This window comes from Blennius ocellaris (genome assembly GCF_963422515.1).
Source record: "Blennius ocellaris genome assembly, chromosome: 12".
NCBI classification, from domain to species: Eukaryota; Metazoa; Chordata; class Actinopteri; order Blenniiformes; family Blenniidae; genus Blennius; species Blennius ocellaris.
In genome coordinates, this window is record NC_137661.1 from 15,551,667 (window position 1) to 15,572,780 (window position 21,114).

Consider the following 21,114-nt stretch of genomic DNA (forward strand, 5'->3'; position numbering starts at 1 on the left):
CAAGCACACAAACATTAGTAAGAAAACACTGAGTGAAAAAGATAATCAAACAATTTACTAAAAATATCTCAAAATGTAATCAATAACAACTAAGTTTCCTTTTCATCAACTTCCATCGACAGTCAAATACGTACATTCAAAGGTTTACAGTTTAATGGTGTTGGCATACTTATAATAACACAGAGTTATATCTAGAAAACAAAGCAATTCTGACTCATATGTATTTACATACAACTGAATGTGTTTTATTTTGTATGTGTGGCACAGTTAAACAGTTCATATCAAAATTGTATCAGAGGTAGTCAGAATAAAAATGACACAAAAAATAACAAAAAACAAAACACTGTGTCTACAAAGGAAATAACAGCTAGAAATCTTCACTCATGCAAAAGTGAAATTTGCAAAACATAAATATTTGCTGGTTTTCTGATCATTAATTAATGATTGATAGACAAAACTAGGGTTCCTACAAACTAAATGCAGATATGTGTAAAATTGTGTCTGTGTAGTTTACAATTTGTACTCATGTTTGCACATAGACTGAAGATTTGACCTGGAGGAAATTTTATATATATATATATATATATATAATCGAATTATCTCTTGGTGTGTGTGATAGCATCCAAACTGCATGTGCACTTAACTTCTTGTCATAGGATGGGTTCTGTCATGGAGAAACATTTTTTGCATTTGTGTCTTCAGCAACCAAAACAACTCCCCGCGAACCACAAATGCTAACTTAGTCAACCAAGAATTGTTATTTCCGGCTGTGCCGCTCCACTTCACTGCAGCTTTTCAAACCAACTTTCAAGCCGATGCACGTTTGTCACATAACGTCCACTCAGGTGAAGTGTGAGGATTTACATTGTGGTCTCACTGTTCAGGTGGTTGATTGTGTCGTTGTCCTGGCAGATGAGCTGATAGGGTTTCTCGTTCTCCTCGATGACGGAGTTGTGCATCTCCGTATTTTGATTCTGCAGCTCTCCAAGGGAAAGATGCTCCACAATGCCAGCCCCCAGCGAGTCGCCCAGTACATTGGTGGTGGTGCGCAGACGATCCCTGGTGGCAGGGGCAGCGGAAAGAAGTGGTGAAAAGAGGAAAAGCGATGGACAATTTGACAAACAGTTCAGGAACATTCGTGATCTGCTGTTTAAAACACTTGCAGGCTTTCTCATCTGTCTCTCTGCATTATGCATTAATAACCTTTGTAGTTGTGGGACCTCTGGGCTCTCTGAAGCTTTAATATGACATTTAGGTTGGCACAGTCCCAGACCAATCCCCATCAAGCTGACATTTAGTGGGAACTCACAAGAACCAATCCACGGCGATGATCAGTGTTATGTCCTCTGTGGGCAGTCCCACAGATGTCAATACGATCACCATGGTAACCAGGCCAGCCTGAGGGATGCCTGCTGCTCCGATGCTGGCAGCCGTTGCTGTGATACTGAGTGGGCGGTGGGAGGGATGAACAGGGGAGTGAAGACATTTAATAAAGGGAAACAAACAAACAGCACATGTGCAATCCTGGCGGGAAGTAGTAGAGTGATGACGGCATATGAGGAATTATAATAAGACTGCCATATGTCCTATTACAGTATCATACAGTTTATGTATCAACTACATATCAGAAGGAAACTTTTTTAAATGTATATTCTTTACATAAATGATCCTTCCATGTGAAAATATGAATTATTTTCATTGTGAGCATGGTTGTCATGTATTTACCTGGTCTAAATCAAGAATGAGAAAACATAAAACTTAACTTTTTATTAAGATTTTGTTTGCATTCACAATGACAACATAAATGTCAGATTAAAAGTGCAACAAATTAGGATGCTTCATTCATTTTCATTATCGTTTAAGCTATTTCTGAGAAAAACCTTTCTGAACTAAATCGAGCTAAACTAAATTAGCCGTCACTGGATCAAGAGAAAGAACAGATCTGAATGGACCAATAACCCTTTGATAATAAGAGAGCAAATCATCAGATTGCATAAGTGAAAAGGCAAAAAGTAAAGTGTAAACAACCTCTTAAAACCAAAAAAAATAGATTACCTGATGGTGAGAATCTGGCCAAAGTTTAGATCCATGTCATTGACTTGAGCAATAAAGATGGCCGCCACCGCCTCGTAGAGAGCGGTGCCGTCCATGTTGATAGTGGCGCCCACTGGGAGGACAAAGCGCGTCACTCGTTTATCCACATGATTGTTTTCTTCGAGACAGCGAAAGGTGATAGGGAGAGTGGCAGAGCTGGTTTAGGAAAGTAGAAAGATAGAAAGAAATACAAAATGTAAAAAATACTTTCTATCATCACGCACCCCAACGGCAATCCTGACGTAGACGCTGGTTGAAGTCACATCATGAGGCTGATTTATGAATCAAAATATACACTTATGTTGCTGAATATTCGAGGATTAGCCCCACCTAGAGGATGTCCCCAGAGCAGTGATGAGCGCCTGCAGCAGCCCGGCAATAAAGCTATACGGGTTCCTCCTGGTCACCAAGAAGTAGAGCAGCGGCAGGACAAAAAGTCCATGAATGAGGAGGCCCACTATGACTGAAACGGTGTACATCCCCAGCTGACCTCCAACTTCTGCAAGATTCTTCATCTCCACAATTTTCCCTGCAATCAGGAACATGATGCCAACCGGAGCGTACCTGAGAAAAGGTGACATGAATCCATTTGGGGAGAGAGAGAGAGAGAGAGAGAGAGCGAGAGAGAGAGAGAGAGAGAGAGAGAGCGAGAGAGACGGCCGTAAACACAAACACACACATATTGCTTCTGCACGTCAGAGAGAAAGGATGTTGGATATTGTTCTTCAACTATGTCTGGTTAAAATCTGACTTAACGGTGAAATTCACAACTTTACAGTATATTTTAGAAAAATTAGAAGAAAAATATGTAAAAATGCAGGTTTGGTCAATTGGAGTTGTTTTAACTAAAATAAAACGAGGAGTCATCAAGATCGAGACAAAGTTTTCACTAAAGATACTTAAATTATTTCAGTTAAATGCATCCGAACACAGAATATCGAGTCATAGGAACGGGATGCTTTCGTTGAATCGGGATGCTTTCGTTGAATCTGTTGAATGTCTTGCTCAGGGACCCACAGCAGTTGTGCATCGGCAATAAGATTCTAACGAGCAAACTTCTGCTTACAACCTTGCTTCCATGACCTCAAAGCTAAGACTGCCTCTCACTACTATACTTAAGTAAAAGTACAAAAGTACAGGTTCTGAAATGTGCCCAACAACAAGTAAAAAGTCAAAATTAATGTTAAACTTTACAGATTCACAATGATTCTTTAAAACTTTCTGTTTTTTGATGGTTGGGGTAGTGAAGGTATGTGAGGGTATTTTGTGCATGCATATATATGCACGTTTCATAACTATTATTGTTACAATACATGTGTTATGTGTGGATATACCAGCTTAATCGTGAGTAATGACAACAATTATGAGTCAGTTTGTATTGCTGTTCTGAGTGAGTGAGAAACGAAATATATTTCTAAAGAGATGTTAAGAAAAACTGGCATGTATCCAAAAATAATCAAATCAAATCACTTTCTGCACCTTCATTATGGATTTATGTTACCATCAGCTGCTTTGAGCCTTTAAATGTTATAACAGTAGAATAGGAGGACCAGAAACTACATATATTTGTGCTCAATGTATGGATTAAAAGTAACCATTTGTCAGAAAAAGCAATCCTTAAATAAAGAGGTACCTGAACAATCTAAGGCAATCTAAGTAATACAAATACCTTGTCATTGGCCACCTGTGCACATTGGTTCTTCTAAAGCGTCAAATCTATCAAGTAATCTGGAAGCTCTTTTCTAAAACCACCACAGCCTGATCGCAACTACTATATGATTTATAGAATAGCTTCTCCCAGTATGTAGTAATTAATTTCAATACAAAGGTGGCAAAGAGAGAGTCTGAAACAGAACAATCTATATTACAGGCACAGTGTGATGAAGAAACACAGGAGGGCGCTACAGTGAGCAGCGTGGCTGAGACATACCTTTCAATGATATGTAATATCTCCTTTTGACTGTTGGTTTTTTTTCTGACATACTATTTTTGTAAATTTAAATTTGCAAGAAGATTTATCCTTTTGTTGTAACATTTAATTTTTAATCTTTCAATCCAAGCAGCAACCGGGGAGAAACCAAGAAGCACATAAAACACTTGCATCAAGCTTTTAAAGACCAGGTTTACAACAATGTTGATTAACATAGAAACCTTAAAATGAATCCTGACATTCAATTGTTTAGTAACTGTAATTTATGCAAGGGCTTGTGTCACATTATAATGTGAGACTATATGAAGTTGTATGAGTTTTACAGTGTTGGCAGCCTTGATTTTTAGTATTTGATTGACATCTGAAGTTTAACAGTGTTTGCTGAGGTTGACATAACTTCTGCATTTGGCCAGCAAACAACTTCAACTCGAAAACCTCGTATGAATATTGATGGACGTCGTAGTACCGATGTTTAACCTCTACTCTGTACTGACCAGATGATGATGGCCACCAGCCTCATGATGGCTTCATTCAGACAGTCGAAGAAGTCCCTGAGAGCCTGGCCCTGTTGCTTCATGTTGCCGATGACCAGACCGAAGCACATGGAGAAGACCACCAGACCCAGAGCGTTAACTCCCCCAGAGGAACCCGACACAGGGACCGTCTCCTCCACCGTCTCCTGTGACAGGAAACACACACACACGTGTCGAACAAATTAAAGAACACAGGTAGTATTATAGCTGTATGGTATTTAAATTGAGTCTAAAGTGCTCAATCAGAGGACGTATTCCGCCTACTTGTATAGTGTGCAGCACCCTGCTGAGGTTCACATTCAAGATAGATTCAGTCACGTTGAGAGAGTCGGTGAGGTTCAGGGTCACCGTCACGTTCCTTGTGTGAACAGTCTTCTTGTACATGGTTTTATACTGCAAGGGCAAAAGAGATCAGCTATGTTTCAAGATAGTTTAATTCAGTATGATGATACATGTGATTTCAAAATGAAAAATGAAATTAAATGGGGTTTGTTTTTTTTCTTCCCCCCCACATGCTTTTTCGTTGAGCATCGGTTGTATTTGTGTTCAAGATTCAGAGATCTCTGACCGGAATATCGGGATGAAATTTGAAGAATCAAATTTTCTTTATATTATTTGTTTTTTGCTGTTGTTGCATTTAACATAAAATATACATGAGTATAAGTGGACAAAAGCCTCACCTGTTTGAAACAGGCTTCTACCAGATTGGGCGGAAACATGTTCCTGAGATTAAGACAAACAAAACAAAAAGAGAGAAAGAGAGAGAGAGAGAGAGAGAGAGAGAGAGAGAGAGAGAGAGAGAGAGAGAGAGAAAGAGAGAGAGAGAGAGAGAGAGAGAGAGAGAGAGAGAGAGAGAGAGAGAGAGAGAGAGAGAGAGAGAGAGAGAGAGAGAGAGAGAAGGGATAGCGGATCATTAAGTCTGTAATACTACATTTTCTTTATCAATACACATGTTAATCATCATGTTCAAGAGTAATCAGATTAGATATTTCTTACTATTGTTATTGACAAGTTCTCATAAACATATGTGCAATTTTGATGTCAGTTCAGTATGAAACAACAATCAGTCGCATCTTATTATGAGTCGTCACCTGATAAGATCCAGAAAAGCATCAGCAGCCTGAACAGGTTCAATGTTTCCACTTTTGTCAACTGGACTGTCTCTGCTTCCTTTTCCCGGCTGGATGATCATGACGATCACGATGCCGATAAACACCGCGATCAGGGTAGTCACCATGTAGTAGGCCACGGCACATACACCCATCTTACCTGACGCTTTGCTGTCCAAAGAGGAAATACCTGATACACAAGAGATTGATTTAAAAATGCAGATTTTAGATGATTTCAGTGTTCATTCATGGATGACCAATAAATACTAAATATCTTCTACATTATTACTGGAAATTTCTTGACGGTAGATGAGTATCTTGAAAAGTTAACACAAATATCCCTTCAATAATTGCATTTGTTATCAACCTAAGCTGAATCACCATGCAAATCAAGGAGCACCCTGACTACTGGATTTAAAGTAACCACGACATATTTTTGAGGGTCTTGGCCGTAACTTCATGGGAAAAGAGAAAAAAAATTGTTCTTCAGAAACCAACCTGTGACCAGACTAGAGATGATGAGTGGCAGCACCAGCATCTGCAGCATCCTCATGAGGAGCTCCCCGGGGAAGGAGAAGTACTTGATCTCCCTCAGTGACAGGTTGTGAGGGCGAAGAGCAAAGCCAAGGATGGCCCCTGGATAAAGGATAAAGGAAGTCACACACACACACACACACACACACACACACACACACACACACACACACACACACACACACACACACACAGATAAAACAAGTCAAATGGAGTCACCTGACTGGCAAAACCCTCATGTTCAACCCTCACCGGGCTCCTCTGTCCACTCACCCAGAGCCACAGCAGCAATCGTGAACAGGACAAAGAGGTTTCTCTTGAAAAAACCTCTGACGCTGCTCGAGCTGATGTGGCTTATCCTCTCCTTCATGCCGCTGGCTTTTCTCTCCATGGCCCTTCGAACGCGTCTCCTCAGGTCTCCTCTGTCTGCAGCGGGCAGTTTGTCTGCGTCCTCGTTTAGAAAAAGACTGGTGCTGGCGGGAGGCTTCTCGCTCATAATAAGGTCCAGCACCTGGTCCAAGAGGCAGGTCTCGTGAGAAACTAGGCAGGGAGACAAGGGCAAAATGAAGAGGCTGGAATCCTTTACTTTTTCTGATGTGCAAACTCTGGCCCACATACTATTCCAGATGACGTTTTTAATAACATTCAAAGAACGAGTGCACACAGTCATATTGTCTGAGGAGCTGAAATCATCAGCTTCCAAAAGCACATGATGGAATATACCTGGAAAGAATGAAAGATAACTTATGAAGAGGAGTCAGGTATGCTGTAAGAAAGACGGACACACATGACTTTTGCTGCACATAGAAACAAAGCCAGGACTGCATTAGACCTTTTGCACATTGTATTTAGAATTTACAGTCCGCTATTTAGGTAAAACAGTGTGAGTATAGACAAATAAAAACACAAAAGCACAAATCCATACAGAAAATGCAACACAATAAATGTATTGTTGCTCATCAACTGCCAACAATTAATCATTGTTGAACAATAATAACCCCAGCTCAACCAGAACACATGTCGTCCGTAGACTGGCAGCAAATCACTATTACAACACACCAGTGCACCAGAAATGGAGGGAAGTTTGCTTATCAGAGCCGATGCAGACATCTTATTTCTTATTTCTGCCTTTAAACTGTAACATATATAATAAAAATGTTTGATAGTCTACCAGTATCTTTATTATCCAAATACTTGATTATAACCGTATATTGTACTGGCTAATAGGCATGTAGAGAACTACACTAAGACACAAATAGAAACAATATATAATAAAAGAAAGAGGCATCACTACTTTTAGAAAAGAGGTTTAATTTAAATATTGGATTTTTATTAGAATTTTATTATATCCTAAATGACCTTGAATATGCAGTAAACTACAAGTCTAGTTGTGGCTGATTAAAACACGGCTTGTTTTGTATTAAAGTCTGTAAACCAACAACAGCTGAGTGGCTACCAAAACTTTTCCTAATCATGTTAATAGTTTCAAGTTGAAATGCGCAGTAACAACTGTAAATTACAACAAAAAAAATATGGATCTCTGCTAGTCTTACCGTGTTTCCTTCCCTCTGTGTGCCACAAACACGTGGCTGTTGGTCTGACTTCTTATCTATCTAGGCTACAGCATTTCCTTCTAACCACCCTCAGTAAACAGACTTGAAGCCCCGCACTTGGAGTTTAGTGTAGTATGAGTCTAGTGTAGTATGAGTTTAGTGCAGTCTGTTGTTGTGAGATGCCGCACTGTAACACGGGAAAGTCGTTGTTTAACAGGCAGTGGGATAACCCTGAATGATCTCAGTACAGCATTTATTGGAAATAAGTACGTCTGGCCCCGAAACTCAATGGGACTCACTTGGTTAAGTAAAGGTTAAATGAGGGGGGAAAATAAACCATATACTGAGTGCTTAAAGTGGAAAAAAGCAGCTGAATATTCATTATACAGGTACAAAAGTAAGACTGACATTATGTTTGTATCTCTGTAAAAAATTGCTTTTTGAGACTTTTTGACTTGTTACTCATTGATGGACACTAGTGGTTTGACCAGGTAGCGCTTTACGGATTTTGATCTTTGATAATTAATCTGCTTGGTGTTGGAGTTGTATTTGGTGGGTGTTAAAATAGCATATATGTGTTTGTAGCAGAGTTTTTCCCATGTATATTTGATGTGCAATGTGACTATATTTCTGCAGGAGGATCTGGCCTCCTGCAGACCCACAGACATTTTACTGTGAAGAAATATTGCTCAACACGTAAACACTGTGTGACCATTAGGGGAAGATAGAAAAAGTGGTTTAATCCTGCACCTCCTCATTACAGTATATATATATATTTTTTTTTTTTTTAATATATTTTTAAAATTCCAACACTGTCTTGGAAATTACAAAGCTGTCACGGTCTTTGCAAAACACTGAGAAACAGTCATCATTCCAACTTGAATGCACATTTTGCGAGTGCATTCATATTTTAATGACTTTATTATTAAAAGAAAAATACCTGTAACAAATGTTTCCCAATCCAATTGGTCGATTTTCTTTTTTCGCTATTTCTTTATTGCCCAATCAAAAAGACTTCCCACAAGTGGAAAAGTTGTGACATGAAATGAGACATGACCGAGTGACATTGTTTATTGGACATTTTGCTGGTAAGCATTTGTGTTTATAAAGAATGTGAGTGACGGCTCCTCCCAGTGAAGACAAGCATTCACTAATATTGATACATTAAATAACACCATACTCTACAATACAAACATGCTGATCACAGAAAATCAATCAAAGCTCGGCTAGAATCTTGTGATTTCAGTGAGTTAGCCTTAATTTTATTTTCAGCAGAGTTCAAAAACAAGATTTTGTTGGCAATCCAACAGCCTTTTTTTTCTTTTTCTCCAAAAGACACCAACTCTGCTTCACACCGGTCAAACGACAGATGTCCCCCTCTTGGCTGACGACCCAAACATCCAACAACAAATGGAAGGCAAACAAGTGTAAAAAAAAAAGTTCAACAGTAAGCTAATGGATTGGAAATGCCTTTCAATTAGCTTGTTTGGACATGTTCTTTTCATGACAATAAGCAAAAAAGTTTCACTTTTAAATCTTGCTCTCAATCCAGTGAGGAACTCTCCTGGAGAGAGGAGCCTGCAGCCGGTCAGGCAAGTCGCATTTCACACTTCAACAAGAAGCCACTTCAGACTACCATGTTAAAACACACTGGAACACGGAGAACCCGACTCAAGCCGCACTATGTGCTTCATTTTCTCATGTGATAGTATTTATTTATCACTATACCACACAGTAGAGTTGTATAGTATAGCTTTATGTTAAAATGAACAGAAATCCCAACAGTCCACCGGTCAAAATATAAAGAAATGATAAATATCAACAATTGAATTTTTTTTTTTAAAGCAAACAATTTGAAAACATGTGAGCAAATTTTAACTAACATCTAACTGAATACTCACCACTCATGGTTTATAGTCAAATAGTCCAATCAAGGTTCAGGTGGAACACCAAGTCCCAGCGACACCGACAAGGGCCAGAATGTGTGTGTGGGTGTGTGTGTTTGTGTGTGTGAGAATGTGAGTGTATGTGTGTGTGTGTGTGGAGCCGAGCGACTCTGCCCTGCTCTTATAGAGAGGCAGACATGAAAAGGCCTCTCATATGATCTGACCTTCTCACACACACACACACACACACACACACACACACACACACTCGCACACACACTGTCCATGACAAGTCCATGAAAGTCAAATTCACACATAAAGTTTCTTCTAGAAATACACTCCATTGATTGTTTTGCAGAGAATGTCATGCAGCAAAGCATTTGAAGCATAATGCCTTGATATAATCTTGTGGTGAATCACCAGTTGAAATATGTCTTGAATGAATGCTGGCTGAGTGTGAGAATATATCACATGCATGATGTCGTTGATGCAATTGCTGCTGCATCTTATGCACCGATTTTACACACTGGTGCAAATTGCCTCGAGTAGAAATGAGAATAGAAAAGCTAAAGACAAAATCTGTGTTTTAAACTTCAACAGTAACCCACATCAAGCGCTCCCAGTGCAGATCATCAATTTATCTATCTTCTGGACTCACTGGAGCAAACCTACTGACAATGAGGGTACACCCTGTGCAGGTCACCGGTCCAAAGACAGGCAACCACGCACAATCACAGTCATAATCACACTCACGAGCAAGTTAGGGTCACCGAAAAACCTCATATGTACAGTATGTTAATGGACTGTGAAAAGTACCCGCGGGAAACCCATGAACACAGTAAGTCCATGCAAACTCCAAACACACCTAGAGAGGCACAACCCATATTCAAACTCATGATCTAAATCAAACTCAATATGATGGGAGGGTGCTCGCCACTACTGTGCTGCAAATGCTGACATCATGTATAACCTCATGACGGTTACTGAGGTTACCAGTTGACAAAACGTTTCTGTTAATATCTTTTATCACTCTGCTGAGCAAAGCTCACACTTCCTATGAATCTGTTCAAAAGATACTGAATCCACTCCACTAAATCCACTACCATGAAGAAAACAGGAAAAGGGTGACCTGTGCAATCGGCAGTTTGTCAAACAGGTTTAGAGCAATATTAGCAATTTAAGAATAAAGACAAGGCATGAAACATATCATGTAGTAGTAAGTGGACCACTTATGCAAAGGTCTTACTTAAAGGTTAATGCGATTTCAAAGTGTTACAGGATGTGAAGCCCATCAATTTTCTACAGTTTTTTTTTTTTTGGTTTTGTTTTTTTTGATGAGTGCCTGACTTCAGATTTTCCACATCAAAATATACTATTGGTCACAGCTGTTGTGCAGAGGCCCCCAGGGAAGACCTGCCCCGCAGTTCAAAAAAACACAGGGGGAGATGGTGAGAAAGGGAGAGTTAAAGTGAGGACAAACTTAAGACATTGTGTTATTCTATAATCAATGCACTTATCGTCTTTTGAAATTTGACACGTAAATAAAATATAGATAGATAGATAGATAGATAGATAGATAGATAGATAGATAGATAGATAGATAGATAGATAGATAGATAGATAGATAGATAGATAGATAGATAGATAGATAGATAGATAGATAGATAGATAGATAGATAGATAGACAGACAGCTAGATAGATAGATAGATAGATAGATAGATAGATAGATAGATAGATAGATAGATAGATAGATAGATAGATAGATAGATAGATAGATAGATAGATAGATAGATAGATAGATAGATAGATAGATAGATAGATAGATAGATAGAATGAACCAGCTACTCTTGAATAAATTCAATAAACATGAACTCAGATACCCTGGTTTGTGCCTCTGTTATCGGTCAGGCGGTCATGAGGAATGTGATCCTTGCCGGTCGTCCTCCCCGTAGGCGCTGCAACAACAGAGATCAAAACTTCAGTCAATCGTGTGCGCAACTTTCTCCCGAACTGCGACAGACATGTTAAACGACCCACGGTGCGGATGCAGAAAAATAAATGACGGACGACACAGAAATAAATGATTACGCACCTCCGTGCGTCCAAGACGATCCTCACACCGTCATGTGGATGCCTTCCTCTCCACCATACAGCCGATAATGAACTACTGTTGCCTACACTGCATCTTCCACTATCAACACCATCATCATCATCATCATCATCACGGTTTACTATAAGGCTCGCGCTTTCTCCGCGCGCCTCTGGCGAGGAGAAGCGCTCGGGAGGTGTACGTGGGCGAAGGAGAGGTCAAGGATCCTCCAGGAGAAACAACAAAACACACAACCCTGACCGTTTCACCACTATCTAGCCTGAGTTATATCTCGCTCTCGCTACAATATTTTTTTTTTCAGAGGCTTTTTCTTCATGCCACATGTTGAGGTAAACAGCCACTTTGAGATGAGGCGTTCTCCTCTTTTCCCCGCACAATGAAAGCCGGGGCTGAATCCCCCTTTTTTTACGCACTTGGCTCCTGTCGGGAGTCACACTGTATAAGTACACATCAGATTGCTATGACAACATGCATCTGCTCATCTCTGAGCTCTGGGGATCTCGTGTATTAGAAACCCCGCTGGCATCCAGCTGCCCTGCGCTCCACTCTCACACCCACACATCACATCCATTTTGGTCAAGTTCAGGGAGTCGGAAAGAAGAAATTGAAATCGCTTCCAGAATCAATGTGTTCTTGAAATAAGAATTAAAAAACAAACAAACGCACACGTTTTGTTTCCATTGTAAGAGGTATTAAAGACTTCAGAAATATTTCTAAAATATACAAACAAGGTGACAAGGTAGTTAGACAAACAATAAATTAAAAAAAAAAAGTAGTGTCTTCTCATAACTTTGCTGTATTGTTGTTGTCATTAGTGCTGTCAAACTCAGACATTATCCCCAGTTCTCTGGGTTTGCATGTCTGTTTTCCATGATTTCCCCTTGAGGCAGTACATTTCATCCCTTCACAAACAAACACTTATGGTTTACTGACAGTTTCTAATTCACTCAGTATATTTTGTTGTTTGTCTTGATGGGTCGATGACATATTCGAGGTGTACCCTACCATCGCAACTGTATGGCTGATATTGCGACCCCGAGATAGAAAAAGCCATGTCGAGATGGATGGATGATATAAATTACACACTAAAATAAGTACATTTATGTTTGGAACACTATTTCTTTGTTGTAACAATGTCGTTGTAAAACATGATTAATTCTATTTTATATGCTGACACAATAGCATGGAGTAAGTCAGTGGTGAGGATGACTGTGTATCACAGGAAGCAGGTGCTGAAGGCTAATATTCAGCTTCCACCTGAAACAAGGTCCAATTTAAATAATCCAACAAATTAATGTGAATAAAAGATCTTCAGAAAAAGAAAGAATAAGGTGGAGTAACATTCTGCAAGTTGTGTCAATATGTGATTGGATGTAGTTTTTATTGCCCCAGGAATTGAAATAAATGACATATCGAGCATTTACATCAATGACTATTGTGGATAATACTCTGACATTTTGAACAATGCTTGTTTACACAAATGGAGCTCAGCCCAGCAACTAAAATGAAAGGGTCCTGATATCAGTGATCATAATATATATATAATTACTTTCATTGTAATGTATACTAATTTAATTATAATGAATGAAAATGTAGAAAGTCACACATTCCCTGCCATTATTACATACACCTCATTTCTTCATTCATTTATTGCTTGACGTATAGGCGGTGGACTTCATTCTGGTTCCAATCTGGTGTAGGACCAAAGTGATAGGAGCAGATTGCATTACCATGGCAACACAATTATCTTGCCATAACGTGGGAGGCATGGATCATGTATGATCTACATTTAGATAGTGTAATTATTCACCCGAGTGCAGGCAAGAACATTTATCTGTGTTATCTTTTCGGTGGTACCGAGTGAATTCTTTTGGTACGACATCACAGGTTTGGTTTTGTCTGCCGGGAGTTTAAAAGTGAGCTTTTCTTCTTTTGAGCATTAATCAAGTAAATCATTTCATACAAAAGTATTATGCTTGAGTAGAAATGGGGCGTCTTATCGTAATAAAAATTAATTAAACCAATTTGATAACTATGGCAACAAAATTTTAATTATTCACTTTCATCACTAAGTGCTGATTATATTACAGCACGCAGCACTTCCTGTAATGAAGTTAGGAGCTCATCTTTCCACTTATAGCCGTCCATTAGTTACCCAGCAACGCGTATAACTTGTACCTTTTTTAATGGTGGTTTTTTAAATGTAAAGCACGTTGTAACCATGTTCTAGAAAAGTACTATATGAATCAAGTTATTATCATGTTGAAATTTTGTGAAGCGCAAACTCAAATTGTGAGTCTGATGGCTTGTTCAGATGTTTGTGTGATCACAGTATTGTCTCATGGCATGGTATAATAGTATTAAGATGCTCAGGTAAGTGGAATGGAGCGTGCTTCCCCGTCCCTGGAAAACAAACAACACACACACACACACACACACACACACACACACTTGCATGGGGGAAACTGCATTGCTATTGAAGAGAGTTACTTATTGACATAGTGAATTCCCAAGCTCTTACCTATATCTTTATCACAATTCTATCACCTTACTATCATGCTGTGTGTCCAGCTTTCAAGTTCTCACAAGGTAGAGTGGACCGCACAAATAGAGTCAAACAAGGCAACACACACACACACACACACACAGCTTGCTCATCAATTATTTGTCAAAGGGGGGATTTTGGCTCAGTGTTGCCCCAAATCAACCGTCTCCCATGATGTGACCAGATGTTTTGTGTTTTTTTAAACACTTTAAGCATTACTCTGCAAATTCCTGACATCAGCATTAAGTCTCCACTAAAACGAACAAGAAAAGTGCCGGTAGGGCCATATCAACCTGACAAAAATAAGCCAGATACAACCCCCAACTGCATTTAATCAATCAAACATGTTAAAATGTCACAAAAAGAAACAAGAAAAACCTAGCTTTCAGGAACATGTATTTCTTTATGTGGTTTTTGTTTCATATGTTCTCAGTTCTGGACGACTTTACTCAGATTCATTCCTCAGTTCAAAGGCATTTTATTGGTCCTGAGTTCAGTTGATAAGGAGATGAAAGTACAGAAAGGGCTATCTATCAAAATGCCTCAGCAAATGCAGAAAGGTCAGAGAATAGATTCTTTGCTTTGAAATGTCAGCTGATTACAAGTGTCAACATGGAGCTATTTGAAGGGTGTATATATATACACCCTTCATATATAGGTGTATATACATATATATATATATATATATATATATATATATATATATGACCAACATTACAAACTGTATATAATAAATTGTGCATATATATGAAATGATTGCTCTAAAAGCACAATGATACCTTTGGATTCTATTTCTTGTTGATTTTCGAATGAAAAACTGAATATTATCTAACACAATGATTCTCTTGAGCACATACATACATACATGAAACATTTCATAAGCCAATAACTAAAGCTTGCCTGAAATAATAATCATAAAAACTAACTTTTAGTTGTGTGAACCTGTAGAGGTTAGAATCTAATGTATAACATCAACAATTCTAAACAGTTTATGCTGTAAAGAAAAACAGAAAAACAGCCCTTTGCAGGTGCTTATAGGTAACCTACATTTCCTTACAAGTAAAATAATTGCATGACAGGATTTAAGTCTCTATAACACCACTATTGTTAGTGCTAACTTATATATAAAACCTATATTGTTTAGTAAATGCTCTATTGGGAATAGGCATATCATCATAATTTTGAAAAAAAATAATAAAAAGAAACACATCATTAGTTAGTGGTATGTAGTGTTCATTTAAAGATGCACAGTCCAAATGATTAAACATTCATTGTGGTTTGGTTTAGGTTTACAGTTTGCATTCTGGTCAGTGACGGTACAGAGCTGCAAAACATTTTACAATCAATGTGAATGAGATTCCAGTGTGACACTGCTCTTCCAGCAAAAACAGCAAATTAATGGTGGGTCATCTTTTTTTTCTTGGCGAATACAGCAAACAAGTGGTGATAATCGGGAAAGAATAACGTTGACATATTTTGTATAAAAGGCATCTTCCAAAACTAGTTCTAGCCACTAATGCGATTTTAGAGCATCATAGAAAAAAAAGAAGAAAAAAAAACACCTTTTATTTTAGAAGAAGCAGAGAAAAGCTCATTTGTATCACCTAAAATCGAGCAAAAGCTAAATTAACAAATTAGAGACATGCATCAGTTAACTGATTAGTGAAAACAAAGTATAGATATCAAAAACAGTGTATAACAGTATTAATTAGTACTGTATGCTGTACCATCATTTAAGAAAGAAAACCACAAAACAACTAACATTACATTTCATTATGCTGATTGATTGACAGGGCATGAACTTTCACTTTGGCTTTTCAAGCTGCGACTTTGACAACAAGATGTTGTTCGAATGAAAAGCAAATCTGACATGAAAGAGATCATCAACAGCAATGAAGTGTTGTTGGTGTATCCAGTGTCCCGCTTTGGTCAAGTAACGGTGAAAAAGAATTAAAAATGGTTGTGAGGAATGATCCTAACACCTTATATGAAAAGAAAAGGAAGCCTTGTTCCCATGTGGCCAATCTCAATGAGGAGCGGTTCGGCCAAAGATTGGTTTCAATATATCAATAAAGTACGTTTCAAAAATTAATTTCAGTCCGACACTGGTTCCCAGTTATCCCAAAACAAAATGTAAACGTTTTAAATGATGATCTGTAAGAACGGATACATCCAGATTCAGTACATGTTGTAATGTATGCGATTCGGAAGACTTGTGTTGTTTTTTTTTTTGCATGTAGTCATAAAGGCCACGCTTCAAACATTCTCTGAATACTGGGGGGGGGTCGATTTATTGTGCAAGTGTGTATTCAGTCCCTTGATATTGCTTTTTTTCTTTATGCGCTTTGGTACCACCACATCACTGTTTGGGATAAGTGTTTATAGAATGTCTGACGGCTTCTTCCAAAGACTTTCTGGTCACCAGAAGACGCACCACGTCCTCGTTCTTCTTTGTGAGTCTTTTACGAGCCTGGTCATGAGTCATCATGGTCATATCCCAACCATTCACCTGAAAGACAAAGAAAAGAATGTGCATGGGTGCAGAACTTTCAACAAACCACAAAAAGAAGAAAGAAAAAAAAAGTGCTGTAAATAACTGAAGCTGTATGAAGGAGGACACAGTGCCATCTTGTGGATCCTTCATTTCACAAGTTAAATTTCACTGCAATACCTGCATTATTTTGTCTCCCATCATCAAGCCTGCGACTTCAGCCGGTCCCCCTGGCGATATCCTGGTCACATAGATGCCCTTTAAACAAGAGAAAAACAATTAATGTTACATCTAATTAGAGCTGCATAACTTACCCGCCGTATAAAAAAGGCAAGCCAAGCATTGAAAACAATAAAAGGACATGTCACAGATATAAATTGGTAGTTAACAAATATGGTATGCTGAACAACTTTTTTACAGCCAGTTTAAAAGGACAAAGGGATTACCACAAAGATAATATTCATAATTTAGTATTTCAAAATTGAACAAGTGAACATCTTGTTTGCATAAATGATGAGTAAAAGTGATAGTGATAGGCGGTAGGAGTCCACGTCACAAGAGATAAGAGTTTTATTTTCAAAAACAAGAGGGACTCTACACATTATTTTTAGGCAAAGTCGTTGCAATGAACAGTTTAAGCCAATGATATTGAAATTGTTCCCAAAATCCATTATTTTAGTACATATTAGTACTATTAAGTATTAAATCATTTTTGTTGTTCACAAGTTACTGCTGGTTTACTCTGGATTTCCAGAGCTTATCATTAAAAATAACAACAAAAAAATGTATAAATTGTGTATTACAATCAGCCCATGCTCTCTCCTATGCAGAATAGACACCCGAGTGTTAATTTTTTTGTAAATATTTATGAAGTATGTCCCAAACATTTAAAATAGAAGTGAGCTGGAGGCACACAGCATTCAGACTGCAGCACATACCTTTTGGCTGCTGTTCCGCCAGCAGGTCGGTCGCATTTAACTTGCGTAAACTTGCAATCTCTATTTCTCTGATTCAGATAGTTTATCGTAAGTTGTGAGCACCTGGAGCCAGGAGTGCCGTGTTCTGACCTGTTCTGCAGCTCATTGAAACGCTGCGCACATACAACTGTGAATGTGACGGAGAACACGGAGGTGAACATCCAAATACAAAGTGCACAGTTATAAAGCAGTGGCTCTCCAACTGTTCACTTCATTCGTCTCGATGTTTTGAGACCCAGATGTGAAATTAAATGAAGTTCTACGGAGCTGGAGCTTCAAAATGAAGGTCCAAATGTCACTTCAGTATTTATGGCCTCGTTCTTTCACGTGCCAACTGATTGGGACACAAAAGACAGTTAATTTTATCCTGACAATAATTAAATTCACATCATGTACTATATATAATCATTGATTCTCTGTTGCACCTGTGTTTTAATGTAAAAAAAAACAAACAAAAAGCATCATGGCTTGTTCCCAGAGGTTTATATTTTGTTGTTTAGGCTCAGGACATTTGGATCGACTCCCACCAGTTGAGTAGAAACTCTACAAAGTAGTTTTCTATGAAAATCTAATCTTGGATCTGATCATTCTTCTGTGTAACCGTGTCCTTACAGAAACCGTAGCGTCCTGCAAACGTTCATTAGCCTGATGTGCTGAAGAACACAAATATGATTTGAATAAACTATTTTTTTTTTAAAAATCTTTTTTTTTTTTTAAAAAGGACATTCATGTTTGGCAGAGGATTCCTTTGTTGCAAATTTGCTTTTTGGAAATAAATTTTTGATCACATGAAAGGCTGATCGTTTCCATTTTGAATGGTGCCACGCTTGTAAGGAAAGTAGATTTGCGGGGTGAGCAGCAAAACTGAGTATGTCAGTTATTTAGCAAATCCTTTCAGCAAACATCTTTTTTACTGGTTTTGAGCTTCTGGAGCCTGCAGGTGTTGACGGTCAGGCCTCTCAAAAGTACCTCTCGTGTTTGTTGAAAAAATACATTTTAAAATTGCAGACAGATCTTGTTTCTTCTAACTGCAAATCATCCAACCCATCCACAAAATGCAAAATGAGTCAACTGCAAACCAGAGCCATTTGGATCCGGCTGAGAAAAAATGACTTATGACCCCAATGTGGCATCACTCAGGGGAAAGAAGCGGGCTTTTCAATGGTGTGAGATGTACTGCCAAGAAGCACTACAACAACAAAACAAACAATCTACCAAACGCGGATTTCTGTCCTTTCGGTATGACGTCCACTTACTTTATCGGCCTTGTCCTCGGAGAACGGATTCTGCGCAGGGTCCTGATCAATCCCTCCTCCGATGCTGAAACCCAAGATCAGATTATCTCCATGCCGCAACTTCTGGATCTCGATTCGTTGCTGTTCACCGAGAAGAAAACAGAACATAAAAATCAAATGAAACACAAGTTCTTGTTTTGGAGAAATAGTGAGACACGGGTTCCAGTATATTACAACTATTGTGGAATAAAAGCTAAACGTGCAACAATAGAAAAAGCAGATCACAGTTGTAAAAGCTGCAGAAGGACAAAGGAAGAGAGACTGCCAATGTGTTGCTTCACATGGCACTGAGACACTGGGTCATTCGTCACCGACACTTCACTGAATCCTCCAGGCTGTTTCTGTCTGAGAGTCGCTCTCACTGGGATGGACAAGTTTACTAATGGTGCCCTGCCTTCGACACTGACGTGCAGCTGCAGGCTCATACCAGGACCAGATGACTCTGATGGAAAAGACGTCTCAAGCACAAAGCGCGTCTCTGTGCGTGTTGTGAATAATCAGTGTGGCGCGTTGGGCAGAATGAAGTCTGAGGACGACTGGAGCGACGTCTGGGTGTTTGTCAGTCAGACAGGATGTGCCAGCACGCCAGAACTTTCCTCCTCTTTCACTTTGAAAAGAGATAGAAGAACGTTGCCGGTGCACGTTTTGTCACACTGTAAATTAATTTGCAAACCAAGAACACAATGAGTTCTGCTTATCAGGCATTACAAAAGTGTGTTTCGCCATGAAACCTGAGTGAGTGACTGAGTGCTGGAGGCAAAAGTTCTGAGTTTCTCCACACCTACTGCAGGACCTGACTGTGGGGGTTTGTCATCTGCATCATGCCACCATATCTGGTATTTTAGAGTGACCCATGCACACGTGTTTTGAATGTGAAAAGCAGACCAAAAAGGGAAAAAAAAGCCATGCTGAGGGAAAAGCAACAGATTCAATTCTGTAATAGAAAGGGGGATAGTTTAATCAAGAATGCCAACCAGGACCCCACAGTGGGTACCAGATAGTAATAATAATCTATTGACTTAATGTAAAGTTCTACTACATTTTTAAAAACCAGAAAAATAAAGGTTGTGGCCAAAAACATTACATTTATGGAAAAGGGGAGATGCTGCATAATCGATTTTTTTTCACATAGTTCTGATGAGCCTTGGCAAAATAAAAATAAAAATAAAAATACGAGGGACCAACATGACGAATGACGAGAATAGTTGACCTCATTCTGTTTCCTGCTCTTCTCTGGGCAAAAGTCAATAATTAAAGTACTTTTATTTTCAGTAACGTTGCAGCTCGAACAGGAAAACCGACCCACGGCAGAGTTGACGGCAATTTGTCACTCGTTCGCTGTGAAGGCATTTAAAATCATTCCAAGAGACACAAAGTCGCACTTTGTAGCAAAAGTAACAGGTTAAGTTCAACCATCGCGGATTTGACGAGTTGTTTAGTTAAAATGACGTAGCGACGCGACGTGGAGACAACATGTTTTAACTTAAATGTAAAACAGTCTTGTTATAGAGAATATGTGCGGCTGACATAAGTTCATAGGCGTCATGTGGGACTCCAACTATGGTTTTATTTTATTTTTTTTAGTAGAAACGGTCAAAGAGTCGGACCGCTGAACAATAGAGTCCCGTTTGATTCGAAGCTGCTTCGACTTCCAAACTTACCGTAACAACAGTCACCGGCTGCCCGGGGACGAAAGACATGGCTGTGGGCTCGCTGGGCTGTTCAAGGCGGAGAAACTTGTAGGTAAACTGTATTTTTACAGCACGAAATATCGGATAAAAAACCCAACAAAAAACCAGGGCGTTTCTCTCAGGGGAACAACTTCTCGACCCGCTGCATCGGTAACGTGGGACGAACCAGAGTGACGAACCAACTGCTTCCCGAATGACGTCACCTCCAGTTACGGCGCGGAGGGTTTGCCCGTTTCTCGTCACCTGGGTAATCCGGGCGGGCGGTGCTTAATGGCTGACCGGCGCCCTACTTTGCTCTGCAGAGGCTCTCGACGAGCCGTTCGTTTTATATATATACACACATACACACGCTACACGATAGAACA

General features: G+C 39.1%; 2 protein-coding genes across 2 annotated transcripts; both read right to left on the bottom strand.

The window, feature by feature from the left end:
• Positions 1 to 860: 860 nt before the first annotated feature.
• On the bottom strand, positions 861 to 6,735 carry slc1a6 (solute carrier family 1 member 6; the record flags this gene model as incomplete). The annotated part of the gene is made up of 10 exons (XM_080506859.1): positions 6,474 to 6,735; positions 6,165 to 6,302; positions 5,649 to 5,856; positions 5,238 to 5,280; positions 4,822 to 4,950; positions 4,519 to 4,703; positions 2,425 to 2,658; positions 2,056 to 2,250; positions 1,310 to 1,444; positions 861 to 1,059 (listed from the first exon to the last, which is right to left on the bottom strand). The coding sequence occupies exons 1-10, from the start codon at positions 6,694 to 6,696 to the stop codon at positions 861 to 863; spliced, it is 1,689 nt and encodes a 562-aa protein (XP_080362985.1). The 5' UTR covers positions 6,697 to 6,735.
• A 7,942-nt stretch (positions 6,736 to 14,677) lies between these two features.
• On the bottom strand, positions 14,678 to 20,912 carry tax1bp3 (Tax1 (human T-cell leukemia virus type I) binding protein 3). The gene is made up of 4 exons (XM_080506842.1): positions 20,720 to 20,912; positions 19,020 to 19,139; positions 16,967 to 17,044; positions 14,678 to 16,804 (listed from the first exon to the last, which is right to left on the bottom strand). Exons 1-4 carry the CDS (start codon positions 20,756 to 20,758, stop codon positions 16,655 to 16,657), a joined length of 387 nt encoding a protein of 128 aa, XP_080362968.1. The 5' UTR covers positions 20,759 to 20,912; the 3' UTR covers positions 14,678 to 16,654.
• Between the last annotated feature and the right edge of the window lie 202 nt (positions 20,913 to 21,114).

Coding starts and splice junctions, on each gene's coding strand:
- tax1bp3 (XM_080506842.1), bottom strand. CDS start 20,758: ATGTCTTTCGTCCCCGGGCAGCCGGTGACTGTTGTTACG. Junction 19,140..20,719: donor AGCCGGTGACTGTTGTTACG/GTAAGTTTGGAA, acceptor CTCGGTGAACAG/CAACGAATCGAGATCCAGAA. Junction 16,805..16,966: donor TGGGAGACAAAATAATGCAG/GTATTGCAGTGA, acceptor TTTGTCTTTCAG/GTGAATGGTTGGGATATGAC.